General features: G+C 41.7%; 1 protein-coding gene across 6 annotated transcripts in view; it reads left to right on the top strand.

Moving 5' to 3' along the window:
* The window catches only part of KCNH8 (potassium voltage-gated channel subfamily H member 8), a 323,204-nt gene that overhangs the window by 178,013 nt on the left and 129,087 nt on the right, over positions 1-16,104 (top strand). For all 6 annotated transcript variants that reach the window (XM_083188766.1, XM_083188768.1, XM_083188771.1 and 3 more), the window contains exon 4: positions 10,795-10,922. In XM_083188766.1, coding sequence (XP_083044892.1) covers positions 10,795-10,922 — 128 coding nt within the window. The remainder of the gene's footprint in view (positions 1-10,794; positions 10,923-16,104) is intronic.

The following is a 16,104-nucleotide window of genomic DNA, read 5'->3' as shown; positions in this document are numbered from 1 at the left end:
TTAACATGGAATTCAATGGGAAAAAGGGGTCCTTTTCATACCCCTACTATCCAAGTGGGCATGGAGTTGGATATAAACCTGTAGCGAGCCACCGAGCCCGAAGCGTGGCGAGCGTAGCGAGCCCCGCGAGGGGACGCAGAATACCGTCCCCTCGCGGGGCTCGCCACGCTTCGGGCTCGGTGGCTCGCTACGCTCGCCACAGGTTTATATCCAACTCCATGCCCACTTGGATAGTAGGGGTATGAAAAGGACCCCTTTTTCCCATTGAATTCCATGTTAAAATGGACTCAGTCCATTTTAACATTGAATCCTATGGAAAAATCGGGGCATCGCATCGCATCGCATCGCATCGTATGCGATGCGATGCGATATCGCATCGCATCGCATCTGATTGTATGCCTTAACTTAAGGCATACAATCAAAAAATCGGCAGCCCAGATACTACATAAGTACCTATTTTTCTGTACTGAGAGGAAGTCTAGTCATTGCCATATACCAGTCTTATATTAGCCATATACCTGTCTTAAGATGTCACATTGAACATAGGATACCCTTTGTTGAGGCTCTGATTATCCAGCAAGCAGTCTAGAGCCTCACACAGTTCAAATAATGTCAATGTTAATATGAGATTTTTTCATTCATGTTTTACAGAATATTGTGCCCTGGTTTTGTAAAGACGCTTTTGATTTTAAAATTGGCAACTCTTTGTTGAACATCTTCATGCTCAATTTAACAAAAAGGCTGTTTTAGGAAAAATAGAAATCATGTGATGGAGTTTTTCAGGTGTCTTACTGAAACACTCCATCACATGACACATTTATTTCACGCTTTGTTCTGGACAGTATCAGTGTGATTACATAGCACATGAGGAGTTTGCAAAGTAGACGTAATTATGCAGTAAGACAGGTAGAGGAATTTATCCACAATGCTGATGGTCAGAATCTCAGCAGTGAAGTTGCGCATTTAAAATCTTGACAGATCCCGAAGGTAACAGTAAAGGTTAGGGTTGTAATTGCAATACTTACCAAAATTTGTCGGGATTTTGAATGTCGGGATTCTGACTGTCAGCATGCTAAGCAATGTTATATCACACCCAACCCGTTTTATGTTAATCCTCACAGTGGATTTCTGCAGAGCAATTTCAACAAGCTTTGAGTAATCGCGGACATATTTTATGCATTTATATTCCCCATCTGCAGAATTATTAGCGGATCATGGTGAAAAAATGATCATTGATGATCAAACGGTTTAGTCGGGCATGCCAAAATCTTCCAATATGCCCAAATGTTTGGATCATCATTCAGTTGCATCTGGCAGTGTATGCACTGCTGCTGCCGACCACCTGACATTTTGACATAAAAATTGTGGTCACACATGTGTAATATCTTAATGATGGCCACAACATCTAATTGGTTTCGGGCTGTCAAATACAATGTTTCTGAGACTGTATGCCTAGAATTAGTCAATGTCTGTTGTGCTTAAGATCTTTCATTCTATAATTTTAAACTGCTATTAAAAAGTTAAAGAGAGCATGTCATCTACTGCCAGTCCATAGCAGTCGTGCCCACTGTGTCGCAGGACACAATTGTTCAAGGAAGAACCCATATTTGCTACCTTGCACATCAGGAAGCAATTAAATAATCAACAATGTGCAAACCTTTTACAAAGATAAAGTTATACAAGCTGTGAGGTCTATCTCTGAAGTATGGCCACTGAAGGTTGCTTCTTACTGCTATACAGAGAACTCTGGGAGGCAATGGTGTTCTCTGCTGCTGGGCTCCTGCTTCCAAGGGGGCACCTCTCCTCCCCTGCAAGTTTAAATCAGTTACTTGAAAGCCATTAATATCACTTCTGTGGCTGACTCCCCCTCCTAGCAGGACAATAGACGTCACACTCTTTATTCTTAACATAATTTTTGAAAGTGTCACATATATGGTCTGTGGGTACTTATGTAATATCTGGGCTCCCGTTTTTCTTATGAGACTGCATCCCCTCGCGGGGCTCGCTGCGCTCGCCACGCTTCGGGCACGGTGGCTCGCTGCGCTCGCCACACTATATAAAATCAACTCCATGCGTAGTTGGATAGTTGGGGTATGAAAAAATGGGGTGCATTTAACATGGGAGCCCAGATAATACATAAGTACCGTAATAATATATTTATATATTATTACATGTGTGATAATAATATATTTATATAAGGTAGTGTGTGTGGTGGGGGGGAGACCAATATTTATCTTGCCGTCAGGCAACTGGGACAAACTTATGTCACTGGTTCGAGGTACATTTTTAAAGTTGCAGTCCCTTTAATCACCATATGATTCAAGTAGACCATGTGCTAGCTGTTATTGTTATTCTGTAATATATAAATTAATATCACATTTATCATATTCAAATCATGTATACATCACAGTAAGCAACATACTGTAAAATTGCTAAACTATACTAAATACCTTGAACTTAAACCTACCCACTACAGTTGGTACCGAGGCTCTTTTTCTACTTACCCATTCCATTAAAAAGGAGATAGGCAATCATTTAGGGATTTTGGGAGGATGGAAGTAAGGATTTTTTGTTTTATTTGCAAAGAGATTCACTGAAAGGATTGACCTAGTGCATTGACAGATGAAATTAGGTCAAGTGGATAAGTGTAAGAGTAATGTTTTCTACTGACTGGCATATAATCATGTATAAGAGGTAAAAATAATTCAATAACATATTTTTGTTATGTGTCAATGAAAAATACATTAATTTATAAAAATTGTCATTTTATTAATGCTACCTCTGTCTTTTGCAACCTTATTGGTGTTCAGTTACAATTTATGTTGATATATATTTCATTATGATTAATGGTAATTCTTACATGGACTACAGAGAATGTTATGCAAGAGTGTTCTATTTAGCTTGTTCTATCCCTATACAGTCAGTATAAATGCAGGGGAGTAGCATCCTTTCAAGGTAAACAATTAGTCAATCAATCAATCAATCAATATGGCCCAGGGCTGTCATAGTTCAAAAACTGTATGAGAAAATAACCCACTTAATCCGCCAAGTCCACTGGCAGATCTCCAGAGATAAGTCTCCACATTTACCACCGAGTGTGTTTAAAAGAATTATGAAGTTTGGTCCTTATTGCCAAAGGGAGCAACGTTACACAACTCTCCCATGACGCTGTTATTTTTTTAATTATGCCAGCTATATTCTATTATATATTGTAAAACACCAACTGCCAGTGAATCAGTTTAAAAAGACAGTTGGTGGCAGTGGGTGTGGTTTCCCTTTTTTGAATTTTGAATTTCGCTGCAGCCCCACATCTGGAGCCGCCACTGCCTGTTCATTAATATTGAACCAACAATATCTATTTAGTAAACCTACTCTAAATACAAGTATATTTTTAATTACATACATACTGTATGTGTTATTATGCAGGTATCAGAAACCATCAGTATAAACAGGGGTTAAAGTGGTCATGCAGAGGTGGGGGAACTCATTTCTCTATGCCACCCAATTACCCCCTCCCCTCCCCACACCCCATTAGGCAGAGCCAGTGGTAGGGTTTTTGGCATCCCCCTGCAAGCTAGAATGCTTTCCTGTGAGAATTACTGTGCAGAGCCAATGTGGAGGTTAAAATGTTCCACCTCACCATTAGAGGTGGTGGAACTCAGTTCCACCCCGTTCCCCCTCACTTTAACCCCTGAGTATATATTAGAAATGTGCAGTTCGGCTCTCCAGGATCTACACTAAAACAAAGCCCAGTCCAAGCTGCTGGCCCAAAAAATTAAAAGAGAATAGACCGGCTGCTTCTTATTAACACGTGCATACATTAGAATGGAGGTTGCAGTCAGCAGTCACTCTGTGATCTATAGTATGTGGGAGGAGTGAGACCTGCACTAAATGTAGTACTATAATGTGGTGTGGAAATGTGATGCTGGCCTGTAAAGATAGTTGGTTTTTTTTTTAAAGAGAAAGTGGACTGTGCCCCGAAAACAAAGAGTCCGCCTTCACTTTAAAAAAAAATCTGCATAGTTCTTCGACTCTTGGGTACACTGCCAACTCCAGAATATAAAACTATATATAGCACTTATTTATTTATGTTGGTTTAAACACTATATAACTGACCAAATTTTCACTATTTGGACAAATACTTGTACACAAAGAGAGTAGAGTAGCAAATGTGCCAAGTGCTGAGGGCCGTAAAAGGACAAGTACGGATTATGGGTCTCAGATTGCATTTTTTGGTCACACTGCCATTAGCAAGTAATGGGCATGGGTCACGGTTGACAGGTAATTAGGTCGACACAAGCATTAGGTCGACAGTCAAAAGGTGGGAGAAGGGCGTGGTGGGAGAATGAAAATAGTGTGCCGAGCGTAACGAGGCACCATGCCCGAAGCATCACGAGTGAAGCAAGCTTTGCGAGGAGATGTGGTGCACTTGAAACTGTGTCCATGTCGACTGTGTCGACATTCGGGTCAATAAACAGTGTAGACTTTTTGACTGTCGACCTAATGTCCTGTCCACCTAGACCCATGTCGACCTAGACCCATGTCGACCTTGACCCATGTTGACCTACAACCATGTCGACCTTGACCCATGTTGACCTAATGGTGTCGACCTAATGCTTATCGACCAACCTACTGTAGACCAAACGATCCCAACCCAATGCATGTTCAGTCTTCTGAAGCCCTCAGTTCCATTCAACTTTGTCTCCATCTTTGAATTAGGCCCAAAGTCGTTGTTCCGATCCTCCCATTATTCTGATTTTGGATTTAAAATTCAAACTTCGGGTTTTGGATTTCAAAAATTACATGCTTTTAGCTGTTATTTTTTTGGGTTGATTTTTAACACAACTGAAAATCGAATCTGAACCAAAACACTTTATTTGCACTCTTTGCATTCATCCACACACATCATGGTACCAGCTTCAGAAATGGATGCTATTGCACTGCTGCTGCAACTTTATATGCTAGGCATGCTGTGCAATAATATGCTAATGTATTCATATCGTGTATTCCTGCAAGCGTTTCTGATCCGCTGTCCAAATACACAGCATCAGATCATATCCATGAACATCAGCCACCTACATAACCCTCAGGTTATTAAGGATAGCCAGTGGCCTCACACTGCTATGGTTAGAGTAGCTTCATCCAAGGACACTGCCACTGTTCTCAGTATACATAAAAATGGGGACCGATGCCTCTGTTTTTTTAAATGCTAATCATCGCTCACCATCGAATGATTTTACCAGTGTGTGCAGTCTGTGCACAGCACAGGACTAATTAGGTGGCTGCGATACAAACAGGCTATTTGGGGCTGGCACTGATGTCACATGTCTTCCACTAAAATGCCCAGGCATGCCTGCATTTTCCCTGACACTCCCAGAAATCTTCTGGTACCACCCCCAAATGCCAACTTCCTGTCAATAAACTTGTGTACGGCTAACGATTAGAAAAGTTTCAGGTTTGGAAGCAGCCCATAAGGCTAACCCTTCAGACAAGGCTCTTTACACAGCGCTGGCTCAGGCAAGAGACAGGGTAAATGCCTTCTCTTTCCGGGAAGTGCAAAAAAATATCGCCAGACTTAACCAACGCTTCTATGTATTCGGTAACAAAGCGGGCCGGCTCTTGGCCAGGAAGCTGAGGACCAAAAGAGCTAGAGCTAAGGTAGATCTCATAATAAACTCTAAGGGTACTAGAATTATAGATCCCTTCCAGATTGCAGACACCTTCGCGGAATACTATTCAGAGCTTTATAACCTAAATACGGACCCGCACACCCCTCAACCTTCGAAAGCCGAAATAGAAGCTTTCCTGAACAGTATTAACTTACCTGCGCTAGACCCCGAGGCCTGTCAGAAACTTTGCGCTCCTTGGTCGACATCTGAAGTGGTCACAGCCATCGACAGATTGCCAAATGATAAAGCCCCTGGCCCGGATGGATACCCATCAAACTTCTACAAATGCTTTAAAAATGAACTGGGGCCTGTATTAACTAAGGTCTTTAACGAGGCATCTTCTGCTAAGGGCTTTCCTAAGGAAATGCTTGAAGCTAGAATTGTCACTATCCCAAAACCTGGTAAACCTCCCACCTCAGTCCAGAACTTCCGACCTATTGCCTTATTAAATACTGACTTGAAACTTTATGCTAAATTAATAGCCAATAGGTTGGCCCCTCTGCTCCCTACTTTGGTTGGAGCTGACCAGGTGGGATTCGTGCCGGGTAGACAGGCCCCGGACAATACGCGCAGAGTCTTCAATGTTGTAGAGGTGTGTGACCGTAATAAGACCCCCCTGCTGTTACTATCGTTAGATGCTGAGAAAGCATTTGATAGGTTACATTGGGGATACCTGAGAGAAGTACTGCTGCGCTTTGGTTTAAAAGGCAGAATTTTAGACTCCATCTTTGCTCTATATACATGCCCTTCCGCGAAGGTGTTTGTAAATGGCTGCCTTTCCTCTAGCTTCCCTATTTCCAACGGCACCAGGCAGGGGTGCCCCTTGTCGCCACTGATATTTGTACTAGCCATCGAACCGCTGGCGGAGAGAATCAGATCCGATAGACAGGTTACTGGCCCAACAATAGGAGACATATCCCACAAGATTTCACTGTTCGCAGACGATGTCCTTCTCTGCCTCCTGGAGCCGGAGAGATCTCTCCCCGCTCTCTGGGAGGTGTTGGAGGAATACACATATGTCTCTTACTATAAGCTTAACACCTCCAAGACGGAGGCTCTCCCACTAAACATCCCAGCTGAAGAAATTGCCCGCATGAAAGATAAATATAGATACGCCTGGCAAATGAGAGCAATCAAATACCTGGGAGTGCATATAACCAGAGAGGGGCACTTGAATGAGTGCAATCTCTTGCCACTTCTTAAAGCCTTTGAAAAACTCATAACTGAATGGTCCATCCATGAAATTTCATGGATGGGTAGACTGGCAGCCGCCAAGATGATTCTCCTCCCTAAATTAATTTACCTATTCCGAGCAATCCCCAGGAAACCCCCCAAATCTTTAATTTATAAAATCAATACACTATTCACCAAATATATATGGAAGGGGTCAAAGCCCAGATTGTCTAGGAAGACTATGTCACTACCAAAGGGTCTGGGGGGAGTTGGTTACCCTGATGTAGAAAAATATCACACGGCCTGCATGATGAGTCAGGCCAGAGACTGGTTTGAACCTTGTACGCCAAAACCATGGGTCCGTATGGAGCGCTCCTTCTCCCCGACCATCCCGCTAGTGGATCTGCTTTGGCTTCCTGCCCGGGCAATCCCGAATAAATCTGGACTTAGCTTATCCATCAGGGCTACCTTAGAGGCATGGAGCAGTGTGATCACTGACGCTAAAGAAGTCGCTCTGCCGAGTACAGAGTTATCACTTACAGCCATCTCTAAGCTGATCCCAAACCTAAATCTAGACCCTTGGGTAGATGCGGGGATCTCCTCTCTAGGTCATTTGGTCCAGGGGGGATCTCTCCTGCAGTTCTCCACACTCCAAGAGAAACACGGGCTACCTAAAAACAAATTCTACAAATACTTGCAGATTCGCCACTGGCTCTCTGCCACCCATATAGGCCCCACGGCAACATCCCCAACCCCCAAATTCCTCACCTCCATGTTGTCCCATCAGGCACACAAAGGGGGCATCTCAAAGTGGTATAACTACCTGATTGCAAAAACAAAACAAGGAAAACTACCTGCCCAGCTAAAATGGAAAATAGATCTCAAAGTCTCCTTCAGCGAGGAGATATGGGACTCCATTCTACACTCAGGTTTCAAGATGTCTAAATGCATACAGCATACTGAAATGTTCTTTAAACTTTGCCATAGAACATATTTCACCCCCAAGAGATTACATGCTATCTGGCCAAATGTCTCTGACCTGTGCTGGAGGAACTGCGGAGGAGTAGGTACTATTCTCCATATCTTCTGGGATTGCCCCCTAATACACCCCCTGTGGAACGCAATCTTCTCCCTCACTAATGCAGTGCTTAAAATTAGACTCCAGCCAGACCCAGTGGTGGCACTACTGCACGACACTGAACAACTATCGGGGGGAGACTTATATATTTTTAGACACATCCTAATATCAACCAAAGCAGCAATTGGCCACCTCTCGAAGTCCAGAGAAATTCCCTCTGTGCGCCAAATTCTGGATAAGGTCCACAATCACTTCCTTTATGAGACTGCAAGTGTTAAATACTCTACCACAGCTTCATCAATCCATTTTAAGTGGCTTAAATGGTGTGAGTTTAGACAATCTCAGAATCTCACACTCACTGGAGACGACCAGTGGGATATATCAGTCTTCAACCCTTCCCCAAGTACTCCTAAATCATAATTCAACCTAAGCTGTTACCCGCTCTTGTTTAGTATGCTGCCCCGCAAAGCGGTGCCTATGCCGTAGCTATTCTCAACGCCGGTCTACTTCCCTCCTGTGTCCGTCTTTTCTCCCCCGCTGTCTATTCTCGTTTCTCCTTCTGCACTATTTCCCACATTTACTGTCCCAAATATTGGTCTCCAAATTTCCGCTTGGGTCTACCTTTACAACATCCTAGCAATATTGGATAGAGGTTAGCTGTTATGCCAATGTCTCCAAGTGCTGTATATCTCAAACTGTATGACCTTAACACCCAAATATGGTTTTAGTTGCAATGTAACTGCATTATGTATCGCATTGGAGATCTAATAAAAATTTATTATAAAAAAAAAAAAAAAAGAAAAGTTTCAGGTTTTTATTGCAGGATGGCATTGCACATACACAGTCAATCGATAATCACTGGGTCTGCAAATTTGCAGACATGCGATGAAGTCTGAATTAGGCCCCTTTGTGTTGTGTATAAAAAATGGACTGAAGAGTAGGGAAGGACAAGTACAGTAACATGGTACAAAATACATCTCAAATACGCCGGAAGGATCAGTACAACAAAGTGGTTGATGCGATGTTTTAGAGCTGGCGCACAGGTGCCGATAATCTCTGTTAGAGTCAGGAGAAGGTTCCCACAGAAAGGAGATAATGCCCAGGCCCTTTGACGCGTTTCTCAGCTATTGGCTTTTACAGCGTTTTCCTGTAAAAGCCAATAGCGGAGAAACGCGTCAAGAGGCCTGGGCATTATCTCCTTTTCGTGGGAACTTCTCCTGACTCTAACAGAGATTATCGGCACCTGTGCGCCAGCTCTAAAACATCGCATCAACCACTTTGTTGTACTGATCCTTCCGACGAGTCCACACAGAAGGCGTTTGTTTGCTGCACAGTTTCAACGGACGGACGGCACACTCCCTACATAGAGCAGAGACAGACAGCTCGCTCCCTGCTCGAATACCGAGTAAGCCATGTCATTTGGCGGCGGCCGCCAGCAGGTGAGCTTGCGCTCCTCTCACATAACAACTACTGCCTGTCCGGATAATTAGCTTTATAGGTATGGTCACAAAATTATAAAAATCTTGATAACATTGCCAGAGCTCCACTTATAATACGCCTGTCGACCCAAAAGGTCTCTGTGGATATATAACTGCCATTTTTAATTGGATCAGAATCATTATGGGACATTGCAACTAATGTGTGGCTGTCTATTGTCACAATTAAACCAAAGCACTGGACACTGTGCAATATCCAGATAACGGGTTAAGGTTCACAATCGACACACGGAGAGTGAAAGTGCATTTATGTTTCAATTATGTACAAGTTTTATTATCTGACTTAATTTTATTGATTGTGTAATAAATGTGTAATTGGAATTTATAATTATTAAGGAATAAAACCTTTTTTTTTATCCAGTCTAGTGGCGCTCTCTTACAAATAATATCTATGTGCAAGAGTGTATATACACATAGATATTCATTGTTCATACTTTGGTCCAAACCAGCAATTTTCCAGATTGCTATTGGGAGCAGCCTATTTCCATAATCATCCATCAGCCTTAATTGGCGGAGAGTATTATAATATTATTTTAATATAACCCAATTTGCGCCCGATTCCTTGTTTTTTGTTTTTCTTCAAAACCATATGCACTGCAGGTGGGTCTGATGTAACGGAGAGTTAGATTTGGGTGGGGGGTGTACTTCAAACAGATATCTATATTGCAGTGTAAAAATAAAGCAGCCAGAATTTTCCCTGCACAGAAATAATAAAACACCCAAATCTAACTCTCTCTGTACGTTACATCAGCCCCACCTGCAGTGCATATGGTTTTGTCCAATAGAGAGTGATTGTGCCTTTCCGAGTGAATCAGAATAACCCCCATTATCTTTGCCTGCATATTTATGTTTTTCTCCTCAAAACTGAGCGCTTAAGTAGATGTATGACATCAAACAATATTTTATGCTATATTACTGCAAAGTTGCTGCTCATAAAAGCCCATTAATGTCATAATGATTATTTTAATAATTACAGGGCTTGGACTACTTCTAGCAGTTCACATTATTAAGCAACCACAGCAAGAATAGACTGAGTCAGAGGGAGTTCCAAGCTTTAAATGGGAGTCAATTAATTGGATGCTTGCCACCAATTATGAAAATTGTGGTTACCTGGTGGTAACCCAAACCTTTTAACTGTACACATTTAGTAATTATTTGATATTAGGGTTGTAAACTCACATTTCCAGTTCATTCAGTTCACCCTCAGAATATGTTGTATATTTTTAGCATTCATGGATCTCTCTTCATGCAAGAAAAAAATATACTGAAGTCGGCCATTGTATTTTATTACATTATAAAAAGTCTCATAGCAGTTCAGCTCCAGAAGGTTAAAGATGCATGTGGTGATATTTAATTGCTTGTTACTATTGTTCCACAGAGAAATACAGAGGAAGAGGAAAGGCAGGGTCACATTTTGAGGCTGCAAGGAGACGAAGTCGGGCTGTCCTTTATCACATCTCCGGTCACCTACAAAAGAGAGAAAAGAACAAATTAAAGCTCAATAAAGTAAGAATTTATATACATGCATGTGCATATAAATAAATAAAGTCCAGTCTTAATAGTATTTTTAGATATATATGAATATATCCTGTGCTCAAATACTCAATTTTTGATGTGCTCATACCCAATACATTTAGATTTAGACCTATCTGTATTGATCTATAAACCATCATTTTACATAGTTGTACACTCTGGAATAAGGGTGGGCAATAAGCTGTTGATGAACTACACATCCCAGCAGGTATTGCATTGGTTTCAGCGTGTCCAAATAGCAAAACTAAAGCAGAGCATGCTGGGATGTATAGTTCATCAACAGCTGGAGGGAATGGAATGTGTTTCTCAGAAAACAGGAAAAATTACTGTGTATACAATATTCTAATAACTTTGAAATATGATTAAAACAAAAAATCCAGGTATTATAAATATAAATAAACACCAGGGAAGTGACTGGGTTGAGAACCAGCCTTTGATATGCCTGGATTCAGTATAGTGGGCACTCCAGGGAAGGCATAGCTGGAAGAAAGAAGACAGATGTTACACATTGAGGTTATCAGTAACACTATGGAACCTTATCTATGCATTTTGTTACTTCCAAAAATACTAGGGGGAAACCTAATAAGAAAAATTCAGATCAGTATACAGTAGATACAATTTAATTATTGATTTATTTGGCATAAGTACATCTATGCTTTAGTATTAGAGCACATCATACTGTATATTATGAAAATTTTACACTTATAAGCTCTAGTTGTTTTTATTTTTACTGTTTGGATACCTGTTGACAACCTGCAACATCCTACATGTTGGAATCACTATAAAGTTATGGTCACTGTTACTGATGAATTAAGCACAATGTCACGTTCCAGACTGCAAGAACGCTCCGACACCTACGCTTACCATTGCGTGCGCTCTGGTGAGGGGTCATTCTGGAGGGTGCATGGGGAACTGGCGACTGTCAGGAGTGGCTGGCAGGCTGTCAGGGTTCTCTGGACTCAGATGGGGCTCCGTTTGAAAACCAGAAGTGCCGCACCTGCCATCTTTGTTTTGGGCAGATTACTTGTTTGTTCCCTTCTGCTGCTGCGTCTAGTCAATCAGGGAGCATCATTGGGTATTTCATGACCCCTCCTCAAGCAACAGGTGCTAGTGCATCGTCTTTCCAAGTGCTATGTTCTAGTCCTCTGGGTACTTTGTATGACAGCTTACTGAGCAGCTGATTCTCTGCCAGTGATACGGTTTTCTGCAGCACCTGCTTAGTGTGTCCAGACCCACTGTAAGACATGCAGTCCAGCTGCTTCCTGCCTGATAGCCCCCTTGCCTCGCTCCTTCTGGATCTCCATTTCAGACCGGACCTCGGTACCAGTGACCTCACAAGCGCTCCACTCTGTTGACCTTTGGTATTTGTGTCAGTATTGCCTGATTGCTGAAATATTCTTAATAAATCCATGAAAAGGACTTTCATACGTTCGGCTCAGTTATTATTTGAAAGCAGCACCGACCCCACAGCTCACGACTCTGATTCATCTAACACACCAGTCCTGACACATAATTAGCACTCTGCTGCTCTAATGTATATACACAGTAGTAGAAATGAGTCTATATTGGCCAATAGGCAGTACAATTATTTCTCCTGCTGCTTCAGGTGTAATTCCATCAAATTAACATCCATCTTCCATACCACCCACATGTTCACATTAATATTAATATTTATTTATTTATGTATGTACATCCATGGATGCCAGAGGTTTGCTGCAGTACATAATTGTATGTATTTTCGAATATATTTGTGTCAGGTGCAAGACATAACTAATTGTGTTCCCTCTACTGTATTGTATTGTTCTTTCTTAACTTCCCCTGGAACCTTGATGGGTATTCAAGTGAATACAATATATTAATTTTAATAGCACTTACTCCTTAGAAAAATATATCTAGTTCATACAGTCCTTATATAAAGTAATAATGTATTATATCTTGTTTCACCGTTATGATATTTTTTCTGCATAATGTAGCATGTATTACTAGGAATACTCAATGCCTCAAGTGGCTGAAGTGCAGATAAAATTCCCTTTGAGGCATTTCTCAGGTGCATCTACTTTTCCAGAAAGCATTGGAGCTGGAATAACAAGATGACAGTGAACCATTATTTAAGTTGAATAGTGATTTAGATCCCTGGTCCTCAACCTCAACCCCCTACCACCCAACATTCTTAAAATGTGACTCAGGAAACAACCTCCTACCAGTTAGGCCATGTCACCATTGTGTGCCTTTTTGTTGCATTGTTCGCATGTCACTCCCTTGTTGCTTGTCATGGATGGATGGTTGGAGCATAGTGGTCCACATACACATAGTACTGCAGGTTAAGGCGCAATGTTTAGGCTTGCCAAGGGAGGAAAAGAGGAAAAGAAAACTCTGGGTGGGGGCACCCTTATGTCACTGTTGCTGGTGAATGTTTTTGATACAATTTAAAAATTAATAAATCTTTATTGGATAGGCTCTAAAATATTGTTCCTTATTGTATGTCACCTTTGTGTTTAGAGCGCCACAAAAATATGTGGTTTTTGTGAGGGGCAAACTTTACCTCTTGGGGGAGAGGAGACAACCGGTTTCCAGTGATTAGATGTTGATCCTCATTTATCCTATGATATCACCATGGTATTGGTATAGGTATATAAGGATTATAATCATTGGATCATTTTCTTAAAAACCGGTAGTCACCTATCAGGCAGAAATATGCTCAAGACGTGTAGCTCTTGAGCTGTAATACTATTAGTTCTCACAGGGGGGCAGAATAGTGCCACAGATACAGATACAGGAAAATTGCGTTAAATAACAGGCAAACGTAAATGGCTAGTCCCGAGTGAGATCGATGGGTAATAAGGAGGGAAGCCACTGGACTGAGCCAGTGGTTCCTCAAGAGCTACACTTGTCTTGAGCATATTTCTGCCTGATAGGTGACTACCGTTTTTTAAGAAAATGATCCAATGATTATAATCCTTATATACCTATACCAATACCATGGTGGTGCCGTGCCACTGTGGGCAGCTGCCCGGGCCCCTCCAGAGGCTGAAGCCCGGGACAGCTGTACCCCCTGCGGCCCTGCCTGTGGCATTCCAGACTGAATTAAAAAGAGCTCTCAAGTTAAGTGCATGAATGGGAAGGGGCATCATTGCATGGGCTTACTTTACTCTTGGAATCATTTTTATTATGCCCCTCCCCCACAAAGGCATGCGCCTTATTCCCTATTGGAAAAATGGAACAGTTGGGGGCGGGTGTGGGGGCAGCAATTCTTTTTCTAGCCCATAGCTCCAAAAAGTCTAGTTATAGCTCTTTTAGTAGTGTGGACTTCTGATTTTTATACCTTTGCTCTATACAGATCATGAAATAGGGTTGGGGACTGGCAAATCAAATTATTTGTGTACTCTGCAGGTACTTTCTCCTTCCCAGTGGTGATTTCAAAGATAAGGCCCCCATACATTAGGCCAACTTGTCCTAAGGCAAAGTAGGAACAATTTCTCCTGCAAGCTGCATGGCAGCTCCCCAGGAGGCTCACACACAATTTGGCACTTTATGTGCCATTTTTTACATGTGATAAATTGCATGCGATTTATCACATGTAAAAAAAACAGGGAGCTGAAGGGCAGTGAGGAGCAGCGGGGTGGGCAGCGGGTGCAGTGGCTGTGAGGAGCAGTGGTGCGGCGGCGGCCTGGGTGCAGCAGTGGTGATCATCAGTGCAGCGGGCAATGGCGTCTATTAGAATTTTAAAATAATGTGTCAAATGACTGGCCAGCTTCTGATTGTCTGAGATAGAGCACTCTCAGCGGCTGATGGGAGGGAGTCGGCAAGTCATTTGACACATTATTTTTAAATTGTTTTAACCGCCCCTGCTCACCCGCTGCACTGACGACCCCTGCTGCCCACCGCCCACCCCACTACTCCTCACCGGCACTGCCACTGCACCCACCGGCCACTCATTTCACATTATTTTAACATTCTTATAACTGCCGGAGGCCGGACGTCATCATACATGCTGCACGTCCAAACTTCTGATCCGGTACGATGCGCATGGGACCGCGCATCGGATCGAATCAAATGTCACACACATGCAATTTTGGCCCGATTTCATCCGATTTATCGGCCCAAGTGCCAAAATTACGTGAAATCGTCGCAAACTTGCATAGTGTATGGGCACGTTTAGACTCTACTTTGGGGGCATTGACTCCATCTTACCTTATAAACATGTTTATGGAGGATAGCTTGCTTTTAGCTGTGTGCTTTTTGGGGATGATTCATTATACACTTTGTTGACATCTTGAGGCTTCTGTACTTGCAAAGCCTGTAATTCCATATAGGTTTGCCTGTGCACTTTTCCATAACCAATTGTTTTTGAGTTTTGTCAGCAATAAAATTCATTACCTAGTTAGCGCCAGTTACAGTTGCCTTTATTTATTTATCTATTTATTTTGTAGAATGAAGTAAGTGATTTAGCTAGGTATTCTAGTTATAAAGGTGCTTTTGGTAAGTTGGCATCTCACATAAGAACACGTAGTTGTTCAGACTGTAGTTTTTATGAATGCAATAACAGATTTTTTTTGGATGAATGTAGCAATGTCTGAATTAAAGCTTCTAAATAATTAACATTGTACTGTATTAACTTTGTGATGGGCTTATCTTGGAAAAATGTAAACTGATAGTTTCACTGTATCTGATGCTCAGTACCTTAATGACATTCTGATATATTGATATACTGTAACTTTGAAAATAACTAAAAAGAGCTTGTTCCATTTGGTGCTTTCAGTATTGTCAGTGGTATAGGTTAACAGGTTCAATTAACTGTAGGAACTAGTATAGTTACAAAAACAGTAGGTTGTGTACATGTAGAGTTATATTTACACTAGGCTTTGCACTGAATGAGAATCACTTTAAATATTTATAGTAGCTCAAGCCCAGTAGGAAGCTTGGTATATATTCCTTACTCAAAGGGTATAGCCAGAACTTTATGGGCCAATAGTAAAATTTTAAAGGGTCCCAAATCCTGAGTCCCAATGTTTCTAAAGAGAAACCTCTATGCAGCAGATGTTACATTTATGCCTCATAGTAGTTCGCTGAATGTTATGCCCAATAGTAGTAACCTAGCTTTTTTTTATAAACATTTTATATTATGAATATATTTTATGAACATTAATGTAGTTGT

The sequence above is a fragment of the Crinia signifera genome, chromosome 5 (genome assembly GCF_055691185.1).
Source record: "Crinia signifera chromosome 5, ASM5569118v1, whole genome shotgun sequence".
NCBI lineage: Eukaryota > Metazoa > Chordata > Amphibia > Anura > Myobatrachidae > Crinia > Crinia signifera.
Note: the sequence above shows the minus strand (reverse complement) of the source record. Positions and strands in the feature narration are given on the sequence as shown.